The 22,134-nt window shown below is 36.3% G+C and overlaps 1 protein-coding gene across 1 annotated transcript; it reads left to right on the top strand.

Annotated features, from left to right (window-relative positions):
* The first annotated feature begins 19,466 nt into the window (after positions 1 to 19,466).
* On the top strand, positions 19,467 to 21,407 carry LOC131620667 (uncharacterized). Its single transcript, XM_058891800.1, has one exon. The coding sequence runs from the start codon at positions 19,587 to 19,589 to the stop codon at positions 20,694 to 20,696; it is 1,110 nt and encodes a 369-aa protein (XP_058747783.1). The 5' UTR covers positions 19,467 to 19,586; the 3' UTR covers positions 20,697 to 21,407.
* The last annotated feature ends 727 nt before the right edge of the window (positions 21,408 to 22,134 follow it).

Genomic DNA, 22,134 nt, shown 5'->3' with positions numbered 1-22,134 from the left:
ATTTTATGTTAAAATCGCTTTAATAGGTTTAATCAATTTATTGTTTTAGACAACTAATTTGTTAATATCTTTATCTTATATTGGTTACGATTGAGCTTGATTTATTTTGGATCTCTAATCCAACTTTAAATAAGATCAAAACGATTTATTACATTTATTTCTAAATTGTTGTTTCGAAATTACTTTAGAATTAAATCTAAACATAATTCCAAAAGTATAACCACCTCAAGAACTACTCCCTCTCTTTTTAACATGTGATATTTTTTAGAAGAATATATTAAACCCCTATTGATTTACATGGTCATATTAAAACAACAAGTGACTACTTCCTCTCTTTTTAATATGTGATATTTCTTAGAAGAATATATTAAACCCCTATTGATTTACATGGTCATACTAAAACAACAAGTGAGTGATATTAGAGCTTGATATTTTGATTAATGTCTAACCACTTCAAAAGTTGAATATGGCCAACAACGATCCAAAGGGTACATATAAATGGTGAAAATTGTACCTATTGGAAGGACTTTATGAGTGTACATATTATGTAAATAGACATGAAATTTTGGCTCTCTATTAAGAACACTAAATTTATCCCTAAATTGATTGCTAATAACATTGAAGTAGATAATACTACAAAAGATTGAGATGATTAGAAAATTAATAAAGCTTCATATTTGAAGGAAATTTCTTTATAGACCTCCCAACCTTCTAGGTCACCTCTGGTGAAAAACCCAAAATACCCCTTACTTCGGAAATGCATCTCCGAAATGCAAGAAAAAGGTGTTTTCGGAGATGCATCTTCGAAAGCGCCTTTTTTTTTCAAAATTTGTCTTATTTCGGAAATGCATTTCCGAAAACACCATTTCGGAAATGAACTTCCGAAATACTGCGCGTTTTGCAGATTTAGCAAAACAGCCCCCCTCCCCCATTCACTTTACCCTAAATCTGCTTCAAACTTCCTCTCTTCAAAAATTTCTGCAAAAGCAAATGTGTATCAAGCATTTAGACATTCCAAAAGCTACCCAAACTCAACCTAAATCATCCCAATCTCTTCAATTGGTAAGTTTTTCAATTTTTTCAATTTTTATATCCTTTATTAAAATCTCTATTAGGGTGTTTAGAAATTGCAAAAATTGTATTAGATTAGGTTGGTACTGCTATTTAGGTTGTTTAGATTGAATAAAACTTGTTTTGAACTTTGTTTTTGGGGTCTTCCATGGAAGTTGCAGAAAACTTCCTCGTAGGGGTGTTTCGGAAGTTCATTTCCGAAAACACCTCCATTCCCAGTTTCGGAAATGAACTTCCGAATTGTATCAGAAGTCCAATTTTTTTTAGTTCTTTATGTTGTCTCGCATATTAATCGATTTCAATTGTTTTCAGGAACATGTCAGGCAACCAAGCACGCATCAGACAGGGTAGAGAGACCCAGACTGCGTCGGCTAGACGCGAGCGGGCGGCGGCACAGCTGGCGTCGACACAGTGATGGGGGCAGGGCCGGGGACGACGTGTGCGAGTTCCCGTGGAGATGGACGAGGGTACCTCTACATCTGGATCGAGGAGTCATCTAGCTCGGGTATTTTCTTCCCGCCAGCGAGAGGAGGAGGAGGAGGAGGAGGTGGTGGCAGTGCCATACCACGAGGCGGAGGAGGTACCGGATGTTGACCCTCCACTCGGGGAGGAGGATGAGCAGGAGGAGGGCTTCCCGAGAGGGTCCAGTGACACTTCCGTGCTGCTTACCTACCGCGATCACGTCGCTCGGCGTATCTGGGAGGGAGAGGTATTTTTTATAATTTGCCCGACTACATTATTTAACCTTTTATAATTTAGACGTTTATTCAATATTTTCTTAACGGTCTATTTAACATACTTTTTTATTTGTTTTTTTTGTAACAGAAGAGAGAGCCGTTGAAAATGGTGAACCACGCCCAGAAGGTTTTCAGTCTGTTTAAACCGACTGCCGAGTGGTTTAACGACGTTGTGAGAGGTTCAGGGCTTAGTGGGCTCTGCATGACGGGGTATTCCACCATCAGCCACGGCATGCAGGGGGCCTTTGTGGAGCGATGGCACAAGGAGACGTCTTCTTTCCACTTGCCGGTTGGGGAGATGACGATCACCTTGCATGATGTGCAGTGTCTTCTCCACCTGCCGATCAGGGGGCGCTGTTGACCCACTCCCGGACCCAGAGGATCGAAGCTAGTGAGTGGATGGCGCTCTATTTGGGTATGGAGCCCGAAGCTGCTGACTACGAGTGCATCACGACATCTGGGCCTCATATCCGGTTCACCACACTGAGCCATTATTTCGAGCACCACCTGGACGCGGCGGTCGATGCCGAGGATGCGGGTGACGACCTATTTACACATTACCACCGTGGTTGCGCTCTCCGGTGCTAGTACATGCATGTGGTAGACGCTGCGATCTTTGTGGACAAGAGTGCGAGGTACGTCGACGTGACCTACCTCCGCTACTTCATGGACTTGACCACCGTTCACCAGTGGAACTAGGGGGCAGCTACTCTGGCATACCTATACCAGAAGCTGAATGAGGCCTCCAAATGGAGGACGAGGCAGTTGACCGGATCCTGCACACTACTCACGGTACGTTTCATTTTAATTGTTTCGTATTTATTTATGTTTCGTATTTGTGTTTCGTATTTATTTATGTTTCGTATTTACTTACGGTACATTACATTATCGTGTTTATGTTTCAGAGATGGATCATCTCTTACTTCTCCCGGATCCACGACTTTCACATTGATCCTGAGTACGTTGACGCCATGCCCAGGGCCGCCAGATACGTTCTCCAGAGGGGGAACAATACGGTGGGACCATACCGTGGATACCTAGACCGCACGATGCACGATGACGTCACTTGGAGGCCATTCAGCGACTACACTCAGGTTGTCCCCTTTGACGACATATCTTTATATTCTGGCTGGTTGGCATGCGGGACCAGCATCATGGTCCGGTATCTCCCTGAGCGGTGCATGCGGCAGTTCGGATTTGTGCAGATGATACCACGTCACCTTTTGAGGATGCTCCCGACACAGTGACCAGAGTGCAGCTCACTGCCATATTTAAGGATTGGGAGCATCATGTGGTACCGGAGGAGTATCGTCGAATTCGGGTCACCCAGGACTGGCACAGTGTGGAGGGGTACGTCACATGGTTCTACCGGGTGTTACATCCTCTGCTGACACCCGACGCTCTCGGCGCTCCTAGGCCAGCACACGAGGAGATCCTGAAGAACCAGCAGGCCGAGGATGACCACGCCATTGATCTCCTGCCGATCTGCCAGCGGATAGAGATGCTTGGGCGGGACGCGTTGGATCGAGGTGTCGTTCATCAGGGCGGTCCAGAGGCAGTCGCCGTGATGGAGATGATCGTCACTGATGTGGGCCGTGCGGCGGCATACCGGCGGCAGAGGAGGTCCCAGGGAGAGAGGGTTAGGCATACCCAGTAGTGGTCGGGTTTATTTTTTTTTGTTTTCGGATTGTATCTTTCGTACACTATTATTATTTGGATTTGGATCGGATCGGCTTGTATATATTACTATTTTTATCATATTAGTATATTAGTATTTTCTGTTTATATATCGCTTATTTTATTTGCCTTCTTCCTTTAATTAAAAATACGAGGCTGTTTCCAAAAACATAAAAAAAAAACACAGTTTCTGCATAATTCGGAAGTTCATTTCCCAAACCCCCCAAAATCTGGAAAAAAAAGGTGTTTTCGGAAGTGCATCTTCAAAAACACCCCCCATTTGGTGTTTTCGGAGATGCACTTCCGAAGTCTGAAAAATTTAAAAAAAAAAAAAACTTCGGAAATGCATTTCCGAAGCAGGGGTAAAATGGGGTTTTCGCTGGGGGTGACCCCATAGGGAGGTGGGTAAAGAAATTTTCTATTTGAAAGCAAGAAACTTACTCATATCATCCTTGAGCATTGATGAGTATCTCTTTGTTTTACTTTGTAAGACCTAAAAGGAAATATGGGATGCATTGAAAGTTCTTCATAGAGATATGAATATCTGAAACAATCTAAGACAAACACGTTAATCCAAGAATATGAACTCTTTCAAATGGAGCAAGGGGAACCCGTTGCCTCCATACAAATGAGATTCACACACATTTCTAACAAATTGAAATATTTATGTAAACTAATATATATATTTAAGATTATCGTAACAAAGTGTTAAGATATATGTGTAACAAATGGCAACCTAAAGCAATAGCTAATAAATAATCTTGAAGACTTAAAAACTTTGGACATAGTCACTCTATTTAGAAAGTTTAAAGAGCATGAACATGAATTTAAACGTCTCAATTTTAGTGAAGGTTGAACTTAGAAGAATTAGAAGAACAAATAAAAAGGAAGAGCATCTCCTTAAAAGTCTAAACTTAAAAGGCACCTTTAGAGAATGATAACCTCCCAGAAGAAAACCATTTTAAATTGGAAGGTGAAACCTCAGAGATAAAATATGTTGTAGAAACACTTAAAGAGGATTATACATTTCTTGTAAGTGGTCAATTTTTTTCTTCTCTAACACTTGAAGTCACATTAGAACCTAAGAATGTGAAAATTTTCTAACTTTGAAAAATGAAATGGAAACTCTAATAGGACAAATGACTCAACTAGCCTCCAATTATTATTTCTATGAACCCTAGTGATAAGAGACAATAATTTAAAAGATCATATAATAAATATGTCTACATCAATATAAGTAATAGAAAACCCTACTATTCTCAAGTTGTGTGTCCCTATTATAAGGGGCACAACATAAATCATTGTCAAACTAAGAAGGTAAAAGTTCCTAAAGCGCTTGTGACGTGGGTTTTAAAAGGTCATGTAACTGTTAGACGATAGACTACGATCTAGAAGGGGTGTGAATAGATTACAAATGAAATTTTCTTATAAAATTTCTGTTTTGAATTTTTTTTAACTATGGCGCACGGAAACAATCCTAGAACAACAATCATCTATTCCGAACCTTTAACGAAAAGATCGGATATGCGTTAACCGATAGAACAAATACGTAAGATGAGAACAAAAATCAATATATTTTCAGCAACTACATTTGAACCAAAAATCACACAATAGTAATCAATTTTCACTAAAATGACAAACAAAAATCGACTTAAGCAATTTGTCGAACATTTGGTGTGCAATCTATTCAAATAAGATTTTTTTTTTAATTTTGTTGATAAGAGAAACCAACCACAATCACAGAGATTGCAATCAACTCAATAAAAATAGTTTTAAGTATTAGACAAAGAAATTATCTCTATGTATCGATTGTACAATCAACAGTTTCACAATTTACAAGTAAACGTAAAAGAGAGTGATATATATTTATATATATATATATATATATATATATATATATATAGAGAGAGAGAGAGAGAGAGAGAGAGAGGGAGAGAGAGATAAGGATTTGTTTAAGCGGTTACCCAATAAGCCTTGCTATGGGTACGTCTGCCCCCAATTCCAACGGAATTGAGCTAATGAAAATTAACCTTGCAAATGTAGTTTACAAGAGAAAAAGTAGCAATCCAACCCTCCAAACCCTATGTTTGATGTTGATCCTTGATTTTTCTCTTCCCTTGATCTTGAGCTCGATCAAGTAACTCAATACTTCTAATTTGATTACACCAATCCTATATTGGACCTTATCAACCGAAATCTAGAGGGCATACAACAAAAATGATTATGTGTAATTGTTGTGTGTATGCATAGAGAGAGGTTGAAGATGATGAGCAATGCTTTGTATATTTTTGGTTTCAATGATGAGAAATGATGCATGCATGGTATTTATATGATGTGTGTTAAGTGAGAAACAAAATAGAAAAAACAAATTAGAGACTTTAACAAGTTTTTAAAAAATAACAGTTTGTGTCGACCTGAACTAGTTATATGTCGACACATAGTAGAAATTTTTCTGCTATGTATCGACCTGAAATTCACATGTGTCAACACATGATAAACAAAAACTTTTGGTTTTAAAAAAATTCAGCATGTGTTAACCCGTGGCTCGTATGTGTCGACCTACAAAAGTAATTTTACTTCTATGTGTCGACCTGTAACATCTATGTGTCGATCTTGTTGGAACAAAATCTGTTCATACTCCTTGAGTTTTTATGATAACAAAAGTACTTAAAGAAAAATAGGGTTTACTAACATTTGCATAAGTGTACAAGATCATTAAGCTGTTATTTAACTAGGTTCTGACCAAGTTAAATTGATTATAAAGAAGAAGCAATTCAGATTCTATTGAAGCAGAATCTGATTTTCACATAGAACCTCAGTGCCAAATTATCTCAGCCTCTGATATTCTAATAAGACTTCAATGAAATGTTGACCCATCCTCTGATATTCAAAATGGAGCTTCAAGCGCCTTAATGGAAACATAGTACAAATTTTCACTTGTCCATAGTCTATGCAAAAGCAGCCCCATCTTATCAAACTGCTAGAATTTTGGAGAAATTCAACTAGAGGTTTTAGCACAAGGCTCAAGGAAACTTGAAATTATTTCTTTAGTCTACTCCAGCATGCCTATGAATGCCTTACTTGAGAAAGATACAATGGATAAAGCAATTATTCAAAAGATCAAGATCCTCATTGTACCAACTCTAACGTCTCTCTCTTGGAAATTTCTTCTTCAACAAAGACACTAATGCAAGCAAGCTTCCAACATCTATTTTGTTTCCTCTAAAAAAGGAGCAGAAGATTCAAAACAAGTAACAAGATAATACAACAATAAGACACAATAATAACTATTTTGCTCTCCTAGCTTCTAGACATAGTTGTTGTGGCTGCACATTATCTTGGGAGTTTCTTACACTTGCATATCTTAGAAATCTTAAGAACCAAGGTCTTTGATTGTGTGTTATATTATTTGTACCTCTGATTGTATATCACGTACATCTTGTTGCAATATCCTAAACATTTTTTTAGAATTTGTAAAATTCTCAAATTTAGTGTTTAAGCAAGGAAGTCTTGAACTGTTGGTTTAGGACAGAAAGTCTCTTTCTAGTTTGATTGAGCAAGGAAGTCCTGAACTGTTGGTTTAGGAAAGGAGGTCAATTTCTTGTTTGATTGAGCAAAGAAGACCTGAATTGTTGTTTTAGGCAAGAAAGTATCTTTCTAGTGTGATTAAGGAGGGAGTCCTGAACAATTGGATTATCCAAGAAGTCTCTTTCTGGTAAGATTAAGCAGGAAGTGTTGGACTGGTCTGTCTAAGAAAATTGTAATCAAGTTTAGATTATATTGAAAAGCTCTTGTGTAACAAGGGGACTGGACTACTTTCGTTATAGATGAACCAGGCTAATTGTTATGTGTGATTTACTTATTGCTTCTGCACTTTAAATTATTCCGTTGTTGCATACTCTAGCTTAGAATCTAAACTTGGTCGGATTTAGAAGCTGCTGTTTCAAAAGGAGATCTTTATCATATACACAACTCAACCCTCCTTCTTGTGTATTTTTCTCACATTCAGTTGGTATCAGAGTTTGGTTTGTGCTTAACACTTAATAGTAGTAGAGAAAATAGATCCTAAAGAGAAAAAGTATACTAAATAAGAGATATTGATGATAGTCATGTTACTAGAACTAGTATTCCACATGATTCTAGTGCTTCAAAAAAAACTATTATGCTAAACCACCTGCATTTAGTGGTGATTCAACTCACCTTGAATGGTTGAAGAGTAAAATGTACACATACATAATTGGGCTTGATGATGAACTATGGGACATCCTTGAGGATGGCATTAATATTTAAGTAAATCGTGTAGGAATGGTTGTTGATAGAAAAGTTCTCACACCAGCTCAAAAGAAAGTGTACACAAAATACCACAGAGTAAGAGGTATTATTGTTTATCCTCTACCTCACTCTAAATACATAAAGATCATAAATAAGTCAACCGCCAAGACTATCTTTGAGTCATTATGTGCAACCTATGAAGCTAATCAGCAGGTGAAAGAATATAAGCCTAATCTTCTGGTTCACTAGTATGAACTCTTTAAAATGAAGGATGATAAAGACATTGAAACCATGTTCTCTGAGTTTCAAGTTCTTGTATCAGTCCTTCAGGTTTTGAACAAGAGGTATACTTCTGCATACCATGTCAAGAAGATTCTAAGGAGTCTTCCTGTAAGAAGCAGAATCTGATTTTCACATAGAACCTCAGTGCCAAATTATCTCAGCCTCTAATGTTCTAATAAGACTTCAATGAAATGTTGACCCATCCTCTGATATTCAAAATGGAGCTTCAAGCGCCTTACTGGAAACATAGTACAAATTTTCACTTGTCCATAGTCTATGCAAAAGCGGCTCCATCTTATCAAACTGCTAGAATTATGGAGAAATTTAACTAAAGGTTTTAGCACAAGGCTCAAGGAAACTTGAAATTATTTCTTTAGTCTACTCCATCATGCCTATAAATGCCTTACTTGAGAAAGATACAGTGGATAAAGCAATTATTCAGAAGATGAAGATCCTCATTATACCAAATCTAACGTCTCTCTCTTGGAAATTGCTTCTTCAACAAAGACACTTATGCAAGAAAGCTTTCAACGTCTCTTTTGTTCCCTCTAAAAAAAGGAGCAGAAGATTCAAAATAAGTAACAAGATAATACAACAATAATTGTTTCGCTCTCTTAGATTCTATACATAGTTGTTGTGGCTGCACATTATCTTGGGAGTTTCTTACACTTGCATATATTAGAAATCTTAAGAACCAAGGTCTTTGCATGTGTTATATTATTTGTACCTCTGATTTTATATCACGTACATCTTGTTGTAATATCCTAAACATTTTTTTTAGAATTTCTAAAATTCTCAAATTTAGTGTTTAAGTAAGGAAATCTTGAACTGTTGGTTTAGGCAAGAAAGTCTCTTTCTAGTTTGATTGAGCAAGGATGTACTAAATTGTTGGTTTAGGCAAGGAAGTCTATTTCTAGTGTGATTAAGGAGGGAGTCCTGAACAATTGGTTTAGCCAAGACGTCTCTTTCTGGTGAGATTGAGCAGGAAGTGTTGGACTGGTCTGTCTAAGAAAATTGTAAGGTTTTGGTTATACTGAAAAGCTCTTATGTGACAAGGGGACTAGACTACTCTTGTTATAGATGAACCAGGATAATTGTTGTGTGTGATTTACTTATTTCTTCTGCACTTTAAATTATTCGGCTGTTGCATACTCTAGCTTAGAATCTAAACTTGGTCGGATTCAGAAGCTGCTGTTTCAAAAGGTGATAATTATCATAAACATAATTCAACCTCCTTCTTGTGTATTTTTCTCACCTTCAGTTGGTATCAGAGTTTGGTTTGTGCTTAACACTTAATAGTAGTACAAAAAAAAGATCCTAAAGAGAAAAAGTATACTAAATAGGAGATATTGATGATAGTCATGTTACTAGCACTAGTATTCCATATGATTATAATGCTTCAGAAAAAAGGAACTATTATGCTAAACCACCTGCATTTTGTGGTGATTCAACTCACCTTAAATGGTGGAAGAGTAAAATGTACATATACACCATTGGGCTTGATGATGAACTATGGGACATCCTTGAGGATGGCATTAATATTCAAGTAAATGGTGTAGGAATGGTTACTGATAGAAAAGTTCTCACACCAGCTCAAAAGAAAGTGTACAGAAAACACCACAGAGTAAGACGTATTATTGTTGATTCTCTATCTCACTCTAAATACATAAAGATCATAAATAAGTCAACTGCCAAGAATATCTTTGAGTCATTATGTGCAACCTATGAAGCTAATCAGCATGTGAAAGAATATAAGCCTAATCTTCTGGTTCACAAGTATGAACTCTTTAAAATGTAGGATGATAAAGACATCGAAACCATGTTCTCTGGGTTTCAAGTTCTTGTATCAGTCCTTTAGGTTTTGAACAAGATTTATACTTCTGCATATCATGTCAAGAAGATTCTAAGGAGTCTTCCTGTAAGATTCAGACCTAAAGTTACAACTATCAGAAAGTTAAAGACCTGAATACCATAAGCCTTGAAATTTTGATTAGCAACCTTCAGAGCCTGTGAAGTTGTCTAAATCATTGGCTCTAAAATTTCCTATTGAGAAATTTAGTGGTAAAGTTTCTAGATCCTCAAGAGTCAGCGAATCAGAAGAAGCTTCTGATGAAGGAGGTTTTGATGATAACCCAAATGATGAGGAAATGTAATTTATCATTAAGATATTTTAACATATGGCCAAAAGGAACAATATATTCTCTGGTAGAAACACTGGCTTTAGAGGCTCAAGTTCCAGAGACAAAGAAGATAACAAAAAGATCTGCTACAATTGCAATAAGCATGGTCACTTTAGAACTGATTGTCCCGGTCTACTAAAGGATAAGTTAAAGAAATGAAGCTTCCATAATGACAACTTCAAAAAATAATTCAAGAAGACATTCATGGCGACATGGGATGAACTTGATAATGAAAGGAGTTCTGACAAAGATGAAGGAGAAGAAAATATGGCGTTAATGGCTCTCACATTATCTGATGCAGAATCTGAATCTTGCCCTGGCTCAGAATTAGGTGAAGAAAATTAGGTATTTTCTAACTTATCTCGTTCTGATCTTATTTCCTTCATTCAATACCTCATGAGTCGTTGCAAATGCAAAGCAAGGCACATGAAAATCTTAAAGAGAGATAATGATCTCTTGATATAAGAATTAAAAATGTATGAAAAAAATTTGAATCTATTAAAAAGATAATAAAAATCTCTTACATAAAGCTTCTGAAGATGATAAGAATCTCTTAGATAAAGCTTCTGATAAAACTTTATATGAGCATGAGGTAGCTCTTCAAAGCTTTATCACAACAAGTCTTGAAAGAACTAAACTTGTTTCTATGATCTATAGAGTAAGTAAGAGAAAAGGAGAAGGTCTGAATTATAATAGAGAATGCTCTAATATCCAGCTTTTGAAGAAACCCTCAGATCCTTCTTCCTCTAGCGGTGCTCAAACAATACTAAAATCTTATTTTTGTGTCTGCTTCTAATAAGGATAAGAATCTGACCCAGTTAGAACCTAAATTTATTGAGTTAAAATATTTGAATGAATATGCACCTAAGACCTCAAGGTCAAGGGTTTTGGATAAGTCAGTTCTCATAAATCAACAATCAAAGGTTTAGAACAGATCAAAACCTAGTGTTCAAAAGTCAAAAGTTCAAAGGGATCCAGGACCACTGACCTCCAAGTCAAAGGTTTTGAAGAAACCAGAACAAAGGACCTATGGACCAAAGAATTTGAAGGGTTCATAAGTTAATGTCAAGACACATCCAAGACAAAACGTGCATAAACCAAAAGTCTAGACTGAGTCTATGCATTACTATCAGGCAAATGTACAAAACAAGAAAAAGTCGTTAGAACTAAAAAAGGACCCATAAGAGTATGAGTTCCTAAATTTGAGATTGTGTTTTCTATATATATGCCTAAAAGAGAAACAAAGTAGCAGTCATGGTACTTGGACAGTGACTGCTTACAACATATGACAGAAGAAAGACATATGCTCTAAACCCTGACTCTGAAGGAGGAAGGAAATGTGAGGTTTGCAGGAGGACAAAAAGGGAACATCATTGGTATAGCTACCGTTGGTAACTCTCTAATTTTTGTAAATAGTGTTTGGCTTGTAGAAGCACTCAAACATAACCTTTTAAGCATCAATCAATTTTGCGACGATAGTTATGATGTCTTGTTTAATAAGAACATATGCTTAGTCATCAATAAGTCTAACAATATGTTTTATTCAAAGGAAAGAGGAAAGGAAATGTTTATAAGGTTAATCTTTATGAATTTAATGACAAAAGGGTAGTTTGCCTAATGTCTGTGAGTGATGAAAAATGGAGGTTAATCTCTAAACTTTGCAAGCAGAAACCTGTTAAAGGATTGTCAAATCTTGATTATAACTCAGATGCTCTGTGTGGAGCATGTCAGATAGGTTTCTACCTATAGACCTAGTTAACTCAGATCCTGGTTTCTACCTATAGACCTAGTTAACTCAGATGCTCTGTGTGGAGCATGTCAAATCTTGATTAAAGAATAGTAAAACTGTTTTCAAACTTAAAAATATGGTTTCTACCTATAGACATCTAGAATTGCTTCACATTGATTTATTTGGTCATGTTGGAACTGCCCCAATCAATGGAAAGAAATATGGATTAGTTATTATTGATGACTACGATAAATGGACTTGGGTAAAATTCCTTAGATCTAAAGATAAATCATATGGTGTATTCAACATCTTTTGCACACAATTACAGTCTAAAAATGAGTTAAAAATTCTTAAAGTTAAAAGTGATCATGATGGAGAATTTAAAAATAAGCCATTTGAAATCTTCTTAGAGAAGCATGGAATTATTCACGAGTTCTACTCTCCTAGAACTCCTTACACGAAATGGCTAGAACCATGATCCATGAGAAACTTCTTCCAAAACACTTGTGGGCTGAAGCTGTTAATACCTCTTATTATATTTAGAATTGAATTTAAATCATACCAATTATGAGAAAAAACATCATATGAGTTACTTAAGGGAAGAAATCCAAGCATATATTATTTCCTTCGGTTTGGCTGTACTTGTTACATTCTAAACAATAAACACTATTTGAGGAAATTTGATGCTAAAGCTGAGAATGGTATCTTTTTAGGTTACTCTGAATGTTCTAAAGAATACAAAGTGTATAACTCTGAAACCATAACAATTGAAGATTCTATACAGATGAAATTTGATGACAAAGAGCCTGACTATGACAAGTCAGAGTTAGTTAAAGGTTTTGCAGATTTGCAGGTTAGTGAAGAATATCCATATGGTGAATCTTCATAAATTAGGAATTTAGTAGTTGCCGGTTCAGATAATAATATACCAGAATCTAACCCAACTCCTGAAGCTAACCAAGTCGATGCAGGTTTTGAAGAAGCTCCAGATTGTTCAGAGGTCTCAACTCTTCCTAAGAGATCTTTCAAGTATAAAGATTCTCATCCATAAGAACTAATCATTAGAAACAAGGATGAACCATTGAGAACTAAATCTACATTCATAAATAAAAATTCCAAGATAGGGTTAATCTCCTTAATTGAGCCAACTTCTGTTAAAGAATCCTTGTTGGATGATAGGGGGATTACGGCTATGCAAGAGAAGCGAACTAGTTCCAAAGAAATGATGTTTGGGATCTGATCCCTAGACCAAATCAAGGAAACATTATTGGAACAAAATGGGTGTTCAGAAACAAGCTGAATAAATAAGGAGAGGTTGTAAGAAACAAAGATAGACTGGTAGCTCAAGGCTACAGTTAGCATGAAGGTATATATTTCTCTGAAACCTTTGCACGAGTTGCAAGGTTAGAGGAAATCAAACTTCTTCTCTCTTATGCTATCAATCATGATACAGGTGCAGACGACAGTACAAAAAAATCTTAGCCACTCAATTTTCTCAATAAACTTAGGTAAGAATATTGATCTATTACCTCGTTCCTTCAAAACATCGAGTGTTAATATTGGGCGCACCATCTTGTTTTGAAAATAATAAAAATGCTGATGTTGGAAATCGAACCCACATGCAGTTAACTTTACCCCTTGGCATTTTAATATCCAAGGTGATAAGGGGGTAAGTAGCTTTTCATGACGTCCTTCGTTACCCCGCTTCCGTAGCCGAGGTCAAATGCATTTCACATCCGATGTTAGATGTGCCTTTTGTAGTAGTGTGTGGGTCACATTGTCCTAAGAAGTTGGAGCTAGTAAGTAGGGTAGTGGTGGCTGCACGTCTCCGAAACAACGGTTGATGAGAATGTTATGATGACAATGACGTCGGCGCACTATATCAAATAGTTTGGAAGAAAGATTAAAAAATGTCTCCATATCCCTCCGGTTGAATGAGACATTTTGGGGGGCAATTTGTTAGCTGGGATTTTTGATAAGCCTCAGATTTTTGCATAATAAAGGGGAAGGTGAGGAAATTTTTAGCGAAGATTTGGTTATGTTTATGAGCACGGTCGACATACATGTTGAGGAAACTTTTTGACATGTATATGGTTGACTAAGAAGAGTTACAAACTTAATAATTTTCCAAGCAACAGGTGAAGACATTTCGACCAAGGCAGTTGAGATGTACGATGTGGTTCAATAACCATTTTTGGCCTTATCCGTATTGAAGAGACGCGTGGAAGCGGTTCTCAAAGAAAAATACATGCAACAGAGAACGTGGCATTCACTAGGGAAAAGCCCGCCTTTAGCAGTTATTTAGATTTTAGTATAAATAGTAATTCTAACGATAGAATTAGGGGTGTTAAATTTACTATCAAACTCACAAAAATTTAGAGGACCAAGCAAAGAGAGAAATGAGTTCCAAGAGTGCAATGTATGTTTGGTCACCATTTTTACACTAATGCAAAACTTTACTTTTGAATTTACATTCCGTTTATAGTCATTTTCCATTGTCGAACTCTTTACTTATTTTAGTCAAGTTTCACTTTGACTTATTTTACTTTCATATAGTGATTTCAGCCACTGCCGAAATCACTCATACTTTCATTACCTGCACATTATTTAAAAAACTTCATGAACATTGTTTTAAGACTCCCTAGTGGGTCTTGGAAGTGACCTTTAATAAGATACTAGCGATGTTTACTAAATTTCAGGATAAACGGTATTTTATATACCTAGAGCATTAATGGATATGTATTCTTAATATGTGCAACATTGTCCCAGAACACATGTTACAGTGTGAATATTTCCCCAATGTTTGAAGATTTTGTTAGAGAGTGGAAGATGGGAAGAGAGGTGTATCACTCTCCTTCTCTTCCTATTCGTTTCTTCGGGGTGGCCACCCTGCTCACGAATAATGTGGTGAACTAGGATTTGATGAAAAACTCTAGTAATGGATTATGTGGCTTAATGCTTTAGCCTAGGAGTACCTGCAAATACTCATGCTTGTAAGTCAGCAACGACCATAACTGAGAGATATTTAAAGTTATAATTATGTGTACCTTGATATGACTATTTTATTAAACTCTATACTATAGTTTTATGGTTGAAGTCCTCAAAATCTGCTACCAAAAATTTCAAATTTCCGGTGTGTATCGAAAATTTCGTTAAACTTGAAATTTCCGGTATGGCAAATGAAGTTTTATATCTTTGCGGTCATGAATCGGCAGCTTCAGCTTCTTCTACAGATTCTTGCAGTGATCTTACGCAGTACTTCGTGATAGATACGGTATGTATACCTTACTCTTACACAATTTTTTGTTTTTATAAATTAATGCAGTTATGTCATTGTACGTTTTTGTGATTGTTAGATTTTTGAATCACAAGATAAGGTTCTAGAATGGGCACATGCTATTGGAAGAACTCATGGTGTTGTTGTTGTTACAATCTGATATGATTTTGCTAATAGAATGTGGGGGAGGAAGGATAAATTGATTATGGGTTGTGACCGAGGAGGAAATTACAAAAAGAAAAATGAAGATGCGGTCCCTTCTGGTGGCAATTCTACTTTGAGGCTTAGATGCCCATTTAGGCTGAGATCTGCTTCGAGTGGTATTAGTTGGAAGGTGGTGGTTAAATGTGTGGTGCATAATCATAGACTAGATAAGGATATGTTAGGTTATGATATCTTGGGCGTCTAAAAGATGATGAAAGAAAGTTTGTGCATGACATGACGAAGTACAATATGGCACCAAGGTACATCGCGTCTACTTTGAAAGACAAAGACCCAGAAAATCTCACGAGTATCACCCAAATTTACCGAGCTAGAGCAACATACAGAGTGGGCAAGAGAGGTGCACTAACAAATATGCAAATGTTATTGAACCTTATTCACCAAGAGAAATACACATGGTGGTCTAGAAATAAGGAGAATTCAGATATCGTGGTTGATATCTTCTGGACACATCCTGACTCTGTCAAGTTGTTGAATATGTTTCCTTTGGTGTTGATTTTTTATTGCACGTACAAGACAAACACGTCAGAATATTAATATTAATTTCTCCCATCTTAAAAATATGTAGAGTGATCTAGTTTATGGATGCGTTTTTTAATCGTGTAGGCACCGACTACCACTGCTTGAGATTGTTGGTGTTACATCAACAAAATTGACGTTTTCAGTTGCTTTTGCATATTTGGTACTCGAAAGGGAGGAGAACTTTACATGGGCACTAGAGAGGCTTAAGGAGTTGTTCTATTATGAGAAGTTGCTACCAAATGTCATGGTAATGGACCGAGAACTTGCATTAATGAATGTCATTGATTTTGTGTATCCAAATGCGTCTCATTTGCTGTGTATGTTTCATATTTCAAAAAATGTTAGCATGAAATGTAAAGATTATGTCAAATAAAAAAGATAAGAACATGTCATGGATCAATAGAACAACATGATGAATTCAAATACAGAAGACGAATTTGATATACATCTCAACCAATTCGAGAGTGTATGTGGTGATATTCCATCATTTGTTAAGTATGTGAAAGAAACATGGTTAACACCATATAAGGAAAGATATGTTGCTGCATGGACTAATAGAGTCACTCATTTAGGGAACACAACAACAAATAGGTACATTCTAATAGAACATATGTTTATGTTTTCTATTTGTGAGTTGTTTATTTAATGTGTCTATGATTTCTAGGGTGGAGTCTGCACATTGGAGACTGAAGAACATGTTGACGACAAGTTGTGGTGATTTATGTGCAAGTTGGGAGGCTGTGAACACAATGTTGAAGTTGTAGCTAGGTTCCATAAGAGTGTCGTTTCAAAAAATTATCGTCAACATTGAGCATCGGTATAACACTCCATTCTATTCTAAATTGCACAGTTCTGTTTCAAGACAGTGTATACAAATCATTGGAAAGGAACTTCAAAGAGTCAAATTTGTTGTTGAAGTTGTTACATTAGAACAACACATGGGTTACAGTGTGCGTGTCAGCTTGCCGGTTACCAGATTCTAGGCATACCTGTACCTTTGGGATCTATTCATGTGTTTTGGACAAAATTGCAACTTTCAAAATATGAGGTGAGTCATGACGAGGGGAAGTGGGATTTAGAATAGGAGTGCGAAGAGTTGAAGCGACAATTCAGTACTATGGATATTGTGGGTCAAAGGGCGTTAAAGAAAAAAGTTTGTGATATTTCCTATCCATCCACATCTTCAATGTGTCCACCGCTGGTGAAATACAAGCCAAATAAAGGAGTTAATAAGAGTAGAAAGGGGGAAGAAAGTGATGTGCATCGTGATCCAAGTCAGTGGGAATATGTTGATGCTTCACAGGGGAGTCAAACTACAAAGAGGTCATGCACACAACCAAGTGGGAGTCAATAGTCAATCATGCAGATTGGTAAGCAACCTTCTATCAATTCTGCAAAAGCCAAGTACTTATCACAATTTCTTGCCTTCTTTCATCCATACATCGATGACATTGTTGATATTGAACTAGATGAAAATTGTAGTTTCCTTTGTATTTCATCTGCATTAGGATGGGGGAAGATGCATGTTACTATGTTCGAAGACATCTGCATACTCAAATCCAGCAACATGCAGATTTTTTTTCCAAGTTGTTTTATGACATTGTCTCTGATGTTAGTAATTCATTACTCGTAAAACACTTGGGTTTTCAGGGTAAGGAGAAATGAATGACGATTCCCGATATGTGTTACCTTATTGCTTCTAAATACAATGTTGTATTTGTTTCTCTTTCCATGTCAATGAACATAATATTTTTCCCGCTTCTCATAGCTCCACCCCCATACACGAGTCGACATACGATCATTATTGTTGGTTTTGTCAACGGTAATCATTGGGTTCAGATAAAGTCGAGACCCGATTGTCCACTGCCTCCCGTCACTGATCGTTGGAGGAATAATTGTTCTAATAATGCAAAAGCATGAAAATCAGCATATGTGGGTCGGTTCAGACACTGGAAAGCACTGGTAGGAAAGTCAGACAATGGGAAGAATATTTCTATGGATGCAGAAACTGTTGTGACATTGTAATGATAGATATGTATGACATTTATTCTATTTATATATTAAGACGGTTTGATATTTTACTGACATTTATGTTATTCAAGTTTAAAAAAATTAACTCCCAATACTGAAAATTTGAAATTTCCGATATTTTTCTTTTACCAGAAATTTAAAATTTTCGGTTGTTTTATACACTGAAATCATACTGGAAATTTGAAATATCCAGTAAAATTTTCGGTACCGAATATTTGAAATTTCCTGTATTAATATTAACTGGTGATACGTATCGGATATTTTATATTTCCGGTATGGATCATTATGTGCAGTAATTTGATAAATTCTACCAAATATCCAGTACATTTGCGAAATTTCCGGTACGGAATCGGAAATTTCAAAAAAAACTGGTATTTTGCATGAGCAATATGGTAAAACCTCCACCCCTGAGGGGTGGCAGGTATAAAAAAAGGGATGGCAAGTTAATTTCTCATAAAGCATTTGGACTATTCATCACTTGGATCACTATCATGTTGGGCCTTTATGGAGTGGCAATTAGCCGAATTCGTAGCTTACCGTATGAATAATTTTGTTTATTTTATATGAAAACATATTCATATCTCTATTAAATTAGTCAAATGTATTTGATAAAAAAATTTAAATTAAATATATTTGACTTTTATTTCTTTTTTTAATTTTTCCATATTTTTTTCAGAAAAAAGTATATTATTATTTAAAGTATACACTCATTGTTCTATGCACGGTAAACATTGAATATTGACAACTCTCTTAGTCAAGAATTAAACAATATTAAGGAATTAAATATTAACTCTATTTTGGTAAAATCAAAAAGCTAAATATTCTATGTATTGTACACTAAATTTATACATTATTTATTCTTTAAATTATCATATGAAAATGACTCTTTTTAAGAAATATTACATAATTACTTTTACTTTTAGTCATATAAGAAATGAGAGGATTGCATAATTATATTAATTTTAGTGCTTATTTTATTTATTTGGATCTCTATAATTACATTATTTTAAAATATTTTTCGTAATTCATCATTCTAGGTAAATTAAAAAATATACTAAAAAAAAAAAAAAGTAATAACAATTTTATTAAATTATTCATATAGACCATTGATATATTTATATTACCATAAATATAAAAGAAATAATTTTTTTAAAATAATAATTAATTAAGTGATATACTTAAAAAATAAGTATTTAAAATTATATTGCAAACTAAAAAGTCAAACTCTTTGAATTTTTTTATAAAAAAATTACAATTATTAATGTAAAATAAGAAATAATTATTTTTAATATAAATAACAAAAATAAGTAAAAATATAATAAATTTTAATATACTAAAGTATGTTTTTAACATTATTTTTAGAAAATATATTAAATTATCATAAAAAAAAAAAGAAAAATACATTAAATTTTAATATATATTATTATACTATTACTTTTTGACTAGTATTAAGTTTCCTACTCTGAAGTCTGAACACTTCCAGCTACGGAGTACTACTTACTTGCTACCATTTCATTTCAATTCATCCACTCACACTCTCACAAACTCAAAACTCAAAACTCATCAATCTTTCAAACAACAAAAAAATGCTGAGCGCAACTCGATTAGAAGCTGAACGGTTACTCGGAATCTCAGAGAAGCTCTTACAGAACCGAGATCTAATGGGTTCAAAAGAATTCGCAATCTTAGCTCAAGAAACCGAACCTCTTCTCGAAGGTTCCGATCAGATCTTAGCCATCATCGACGTTCTCATCGCCTCCGAGAAACGCGTCAACAACAACCCTGACTGGTACTCCATCCTCCAAATCGATCGCCGATCCGACGACGGTGACCTCATCAAGAAACAGTACCGCCGTCTCGCTCTTCTCCTGCATCCGGATAAAAGCAGGTTTCATTTCGCCGATCATGCTTTCAAGCTTGTTGCTGATGCTTGGGCGGTTCTCTCCGATCCAATCAAGAAGTCGAACTATGATAAAGAGCTCTCGTTTTTCTCTCGGGTTGATTTGTCTGTTCCCGGTTGGGTTCAGCAAGATAAGGTGCCGGTGCCAGGGCCGGTTCGGAGAACCGGTCCTGTACCTGGACCGGAAACTGGAGCCGGTCCAAGGAACAGTGCTGCTGCTGCTAGAGATGGAATAGCTGCTGATGAAAACGCGCGTCGTAGGAACGCGACTTTTTGGACTGCTTGTCCTTACTGTTACCGTTTGTATGAGTTTCCTAAGGTTTATGAGGGTTACTGTTTGAAATGTCCTAATTGTGAAAGATCTTTTCACGGTGTTAATATTCCGTCTCTGCCGCCGTTAGTTCCGGGGCAAGATGCTTATTATTGTTGCTGGGGTTTTTTTCCGATGGGTTTTGTTCTTGGGAATGTTGGTTCAGAAGAGAAAGAGACTGAACTGCCAGAGACGGAAACGGTTCCGGTGCCGATATCGGTTCAGGCTGCTGCTCCGTTTCAGCCTGCTGCAGCTTCGTTTCAGTCTGCTTCGGTGCAGCCGGCTTCGTCGCTGCCGAATTGGATGCCGGCGCCTGTGCCAGTGGAGAATGGTGGGAATAATGTAATGCCGGTGGTGCCGCCGAGGGATGTTGTGGTTGCTACGCCTGCAAGGGTGACGACAAGATCAGGTGTTGTTTCGAATGGTGTTGCTCCCAGGGGTTCGGGAACGGGTAAGAAGCGTGGAAGGCCGAGGAAGTATTATTGATGTGCGATTGGGAAACAATAAAATCAAGGTGGACCTGAATCGAGAGTGTTAGAAAGTGCGATTGCATTCTGGTTTTTTGGGGCTGGAATTTGTAAGTTATTTGATAGTTTTTAGTTAATAAGGTTTGGAAGCTGTTTTGGATGGATAGTATGTAGGTACTGTTATTCTGTTGTTTAATTATTACTTGTTTATGTAGATATAGATGACTTAATTGGTTAATCACTTTTGTTTAGCATCTGCTATTAGGATTGATTCACTCTGTATCTGCTAGTTGGTAAGCAGGGGGGAAATGTCACCTGTCTGTTGGCCTGTTTCGATGTGTTTCCATGATGTTCCTTGCGCCCTGCTTCGTGGCTGCGACTTTTCTAAAACTACAAATGCTAACTTTTGAGGAATTGCTCATTATTGGCTATCTTGCTGTGGATCCAGTCGGGTTTGCTAGTGTTACCAATCATCAGCCACCACTATGTGCAGGAATTGTCTCCATTTCTCAAAGGAAAAGAAATTGAGAGATGAATTTCTATAGCTTTAGGTATATTGAGGTACACAATTTTAGAACTAGTGATGTAATTAGGCCTTTGTACACCTAAAACTACAATAGTGAGCTTCTCTACTCTGCCATTGTATTTTCCTCAAACCTTTGTTGTTAATGGTATTTGTTACCTTTGGTGATAAGTGTTCATGATAGCAACAAACTGATTTGATTTTTGATGCCTTGCCTTCTTTGGTCTTGGATCCGCCATTATAATGGCCAGTAGCAGGGATGTCTTAATTTTTAGAGGCTCTGTGTCATTACAAAAAAGATAGGAGCCCTATTTGGTCATGGTTTAACCATGACAGATTTATTATGAGGTTCTATTTATCCATGAATTTATTCTAAAAAACTTAAGGTCATGAGTTGTAGCTCATCTTGCACACCCTCAAAGTTAGTCATTAATGTTGTAGAGGGAATCTGAAGTGCAACAATTGCTTGGCCTGTGATCCCTAAATTATTAGTCATGTGTTTGTCAACCTCCCTAGTGTTAGTTACCGGGACCTTTTCAGGGTGATTTGGCATAACATGGTTGGAGGTATAATCACCATTGGAGGATACACAGTCGCTCTATTAACCAATGAGTGAGTGCCCTTTTCAGATAGTTAGTTTGCTAGAAATTAAGATACTTATTGATCAGTTGCTGTGCTGCCATAGCTTGGTAGAGCCAGAGAAAAAAAATAAACTTATGAGGTTTATTGGGAGGAAAAAAGAGAGAAGTGGGAGAAAGGTGATTATGATATTTTGAAACATACTGAATTTCAATTATAATCTGCCACCAGAATAGAAATATCTCTTTTGAAAGATCCTTATATATTGGACTATGCTAACTAAAAATGCATAGTTGTTGCAGTTCATGGATCATGATGCATAAAATTATGTGTCTTACAATAATCGGTAGGGGTG

This window comes from Vicia villosa, linkage group LG7 (genome assembly GCF_029867415.1).
Source record: "Vicia villosa cultivar HV-30 ecotype Madison, WI linkage group LG7, Vvil1.0, whole genome shotgun sequence".
Classification (NCBI taxonomy): Eukaryota; Viridiplantae; Streptophyta; class Magnoliopsida; order Fabales; family Fabaceae; genus Vicia; species Vicia villosa.
Note: the sequence above shows the minus strand (reverse complement) of the source record. Positions and strands in the feature narration are given on the sequence as shown.

Bases quoted from the DNA above. Each gene is read 5' to 3' on its own strand.
- LOC131620667 (XM_058891800.1), top strand. From the start codon at position 19,587: ATGCTGAGCGCAACTCGATTAGAAGCTGAACGGTTACTCGGAATCTCA.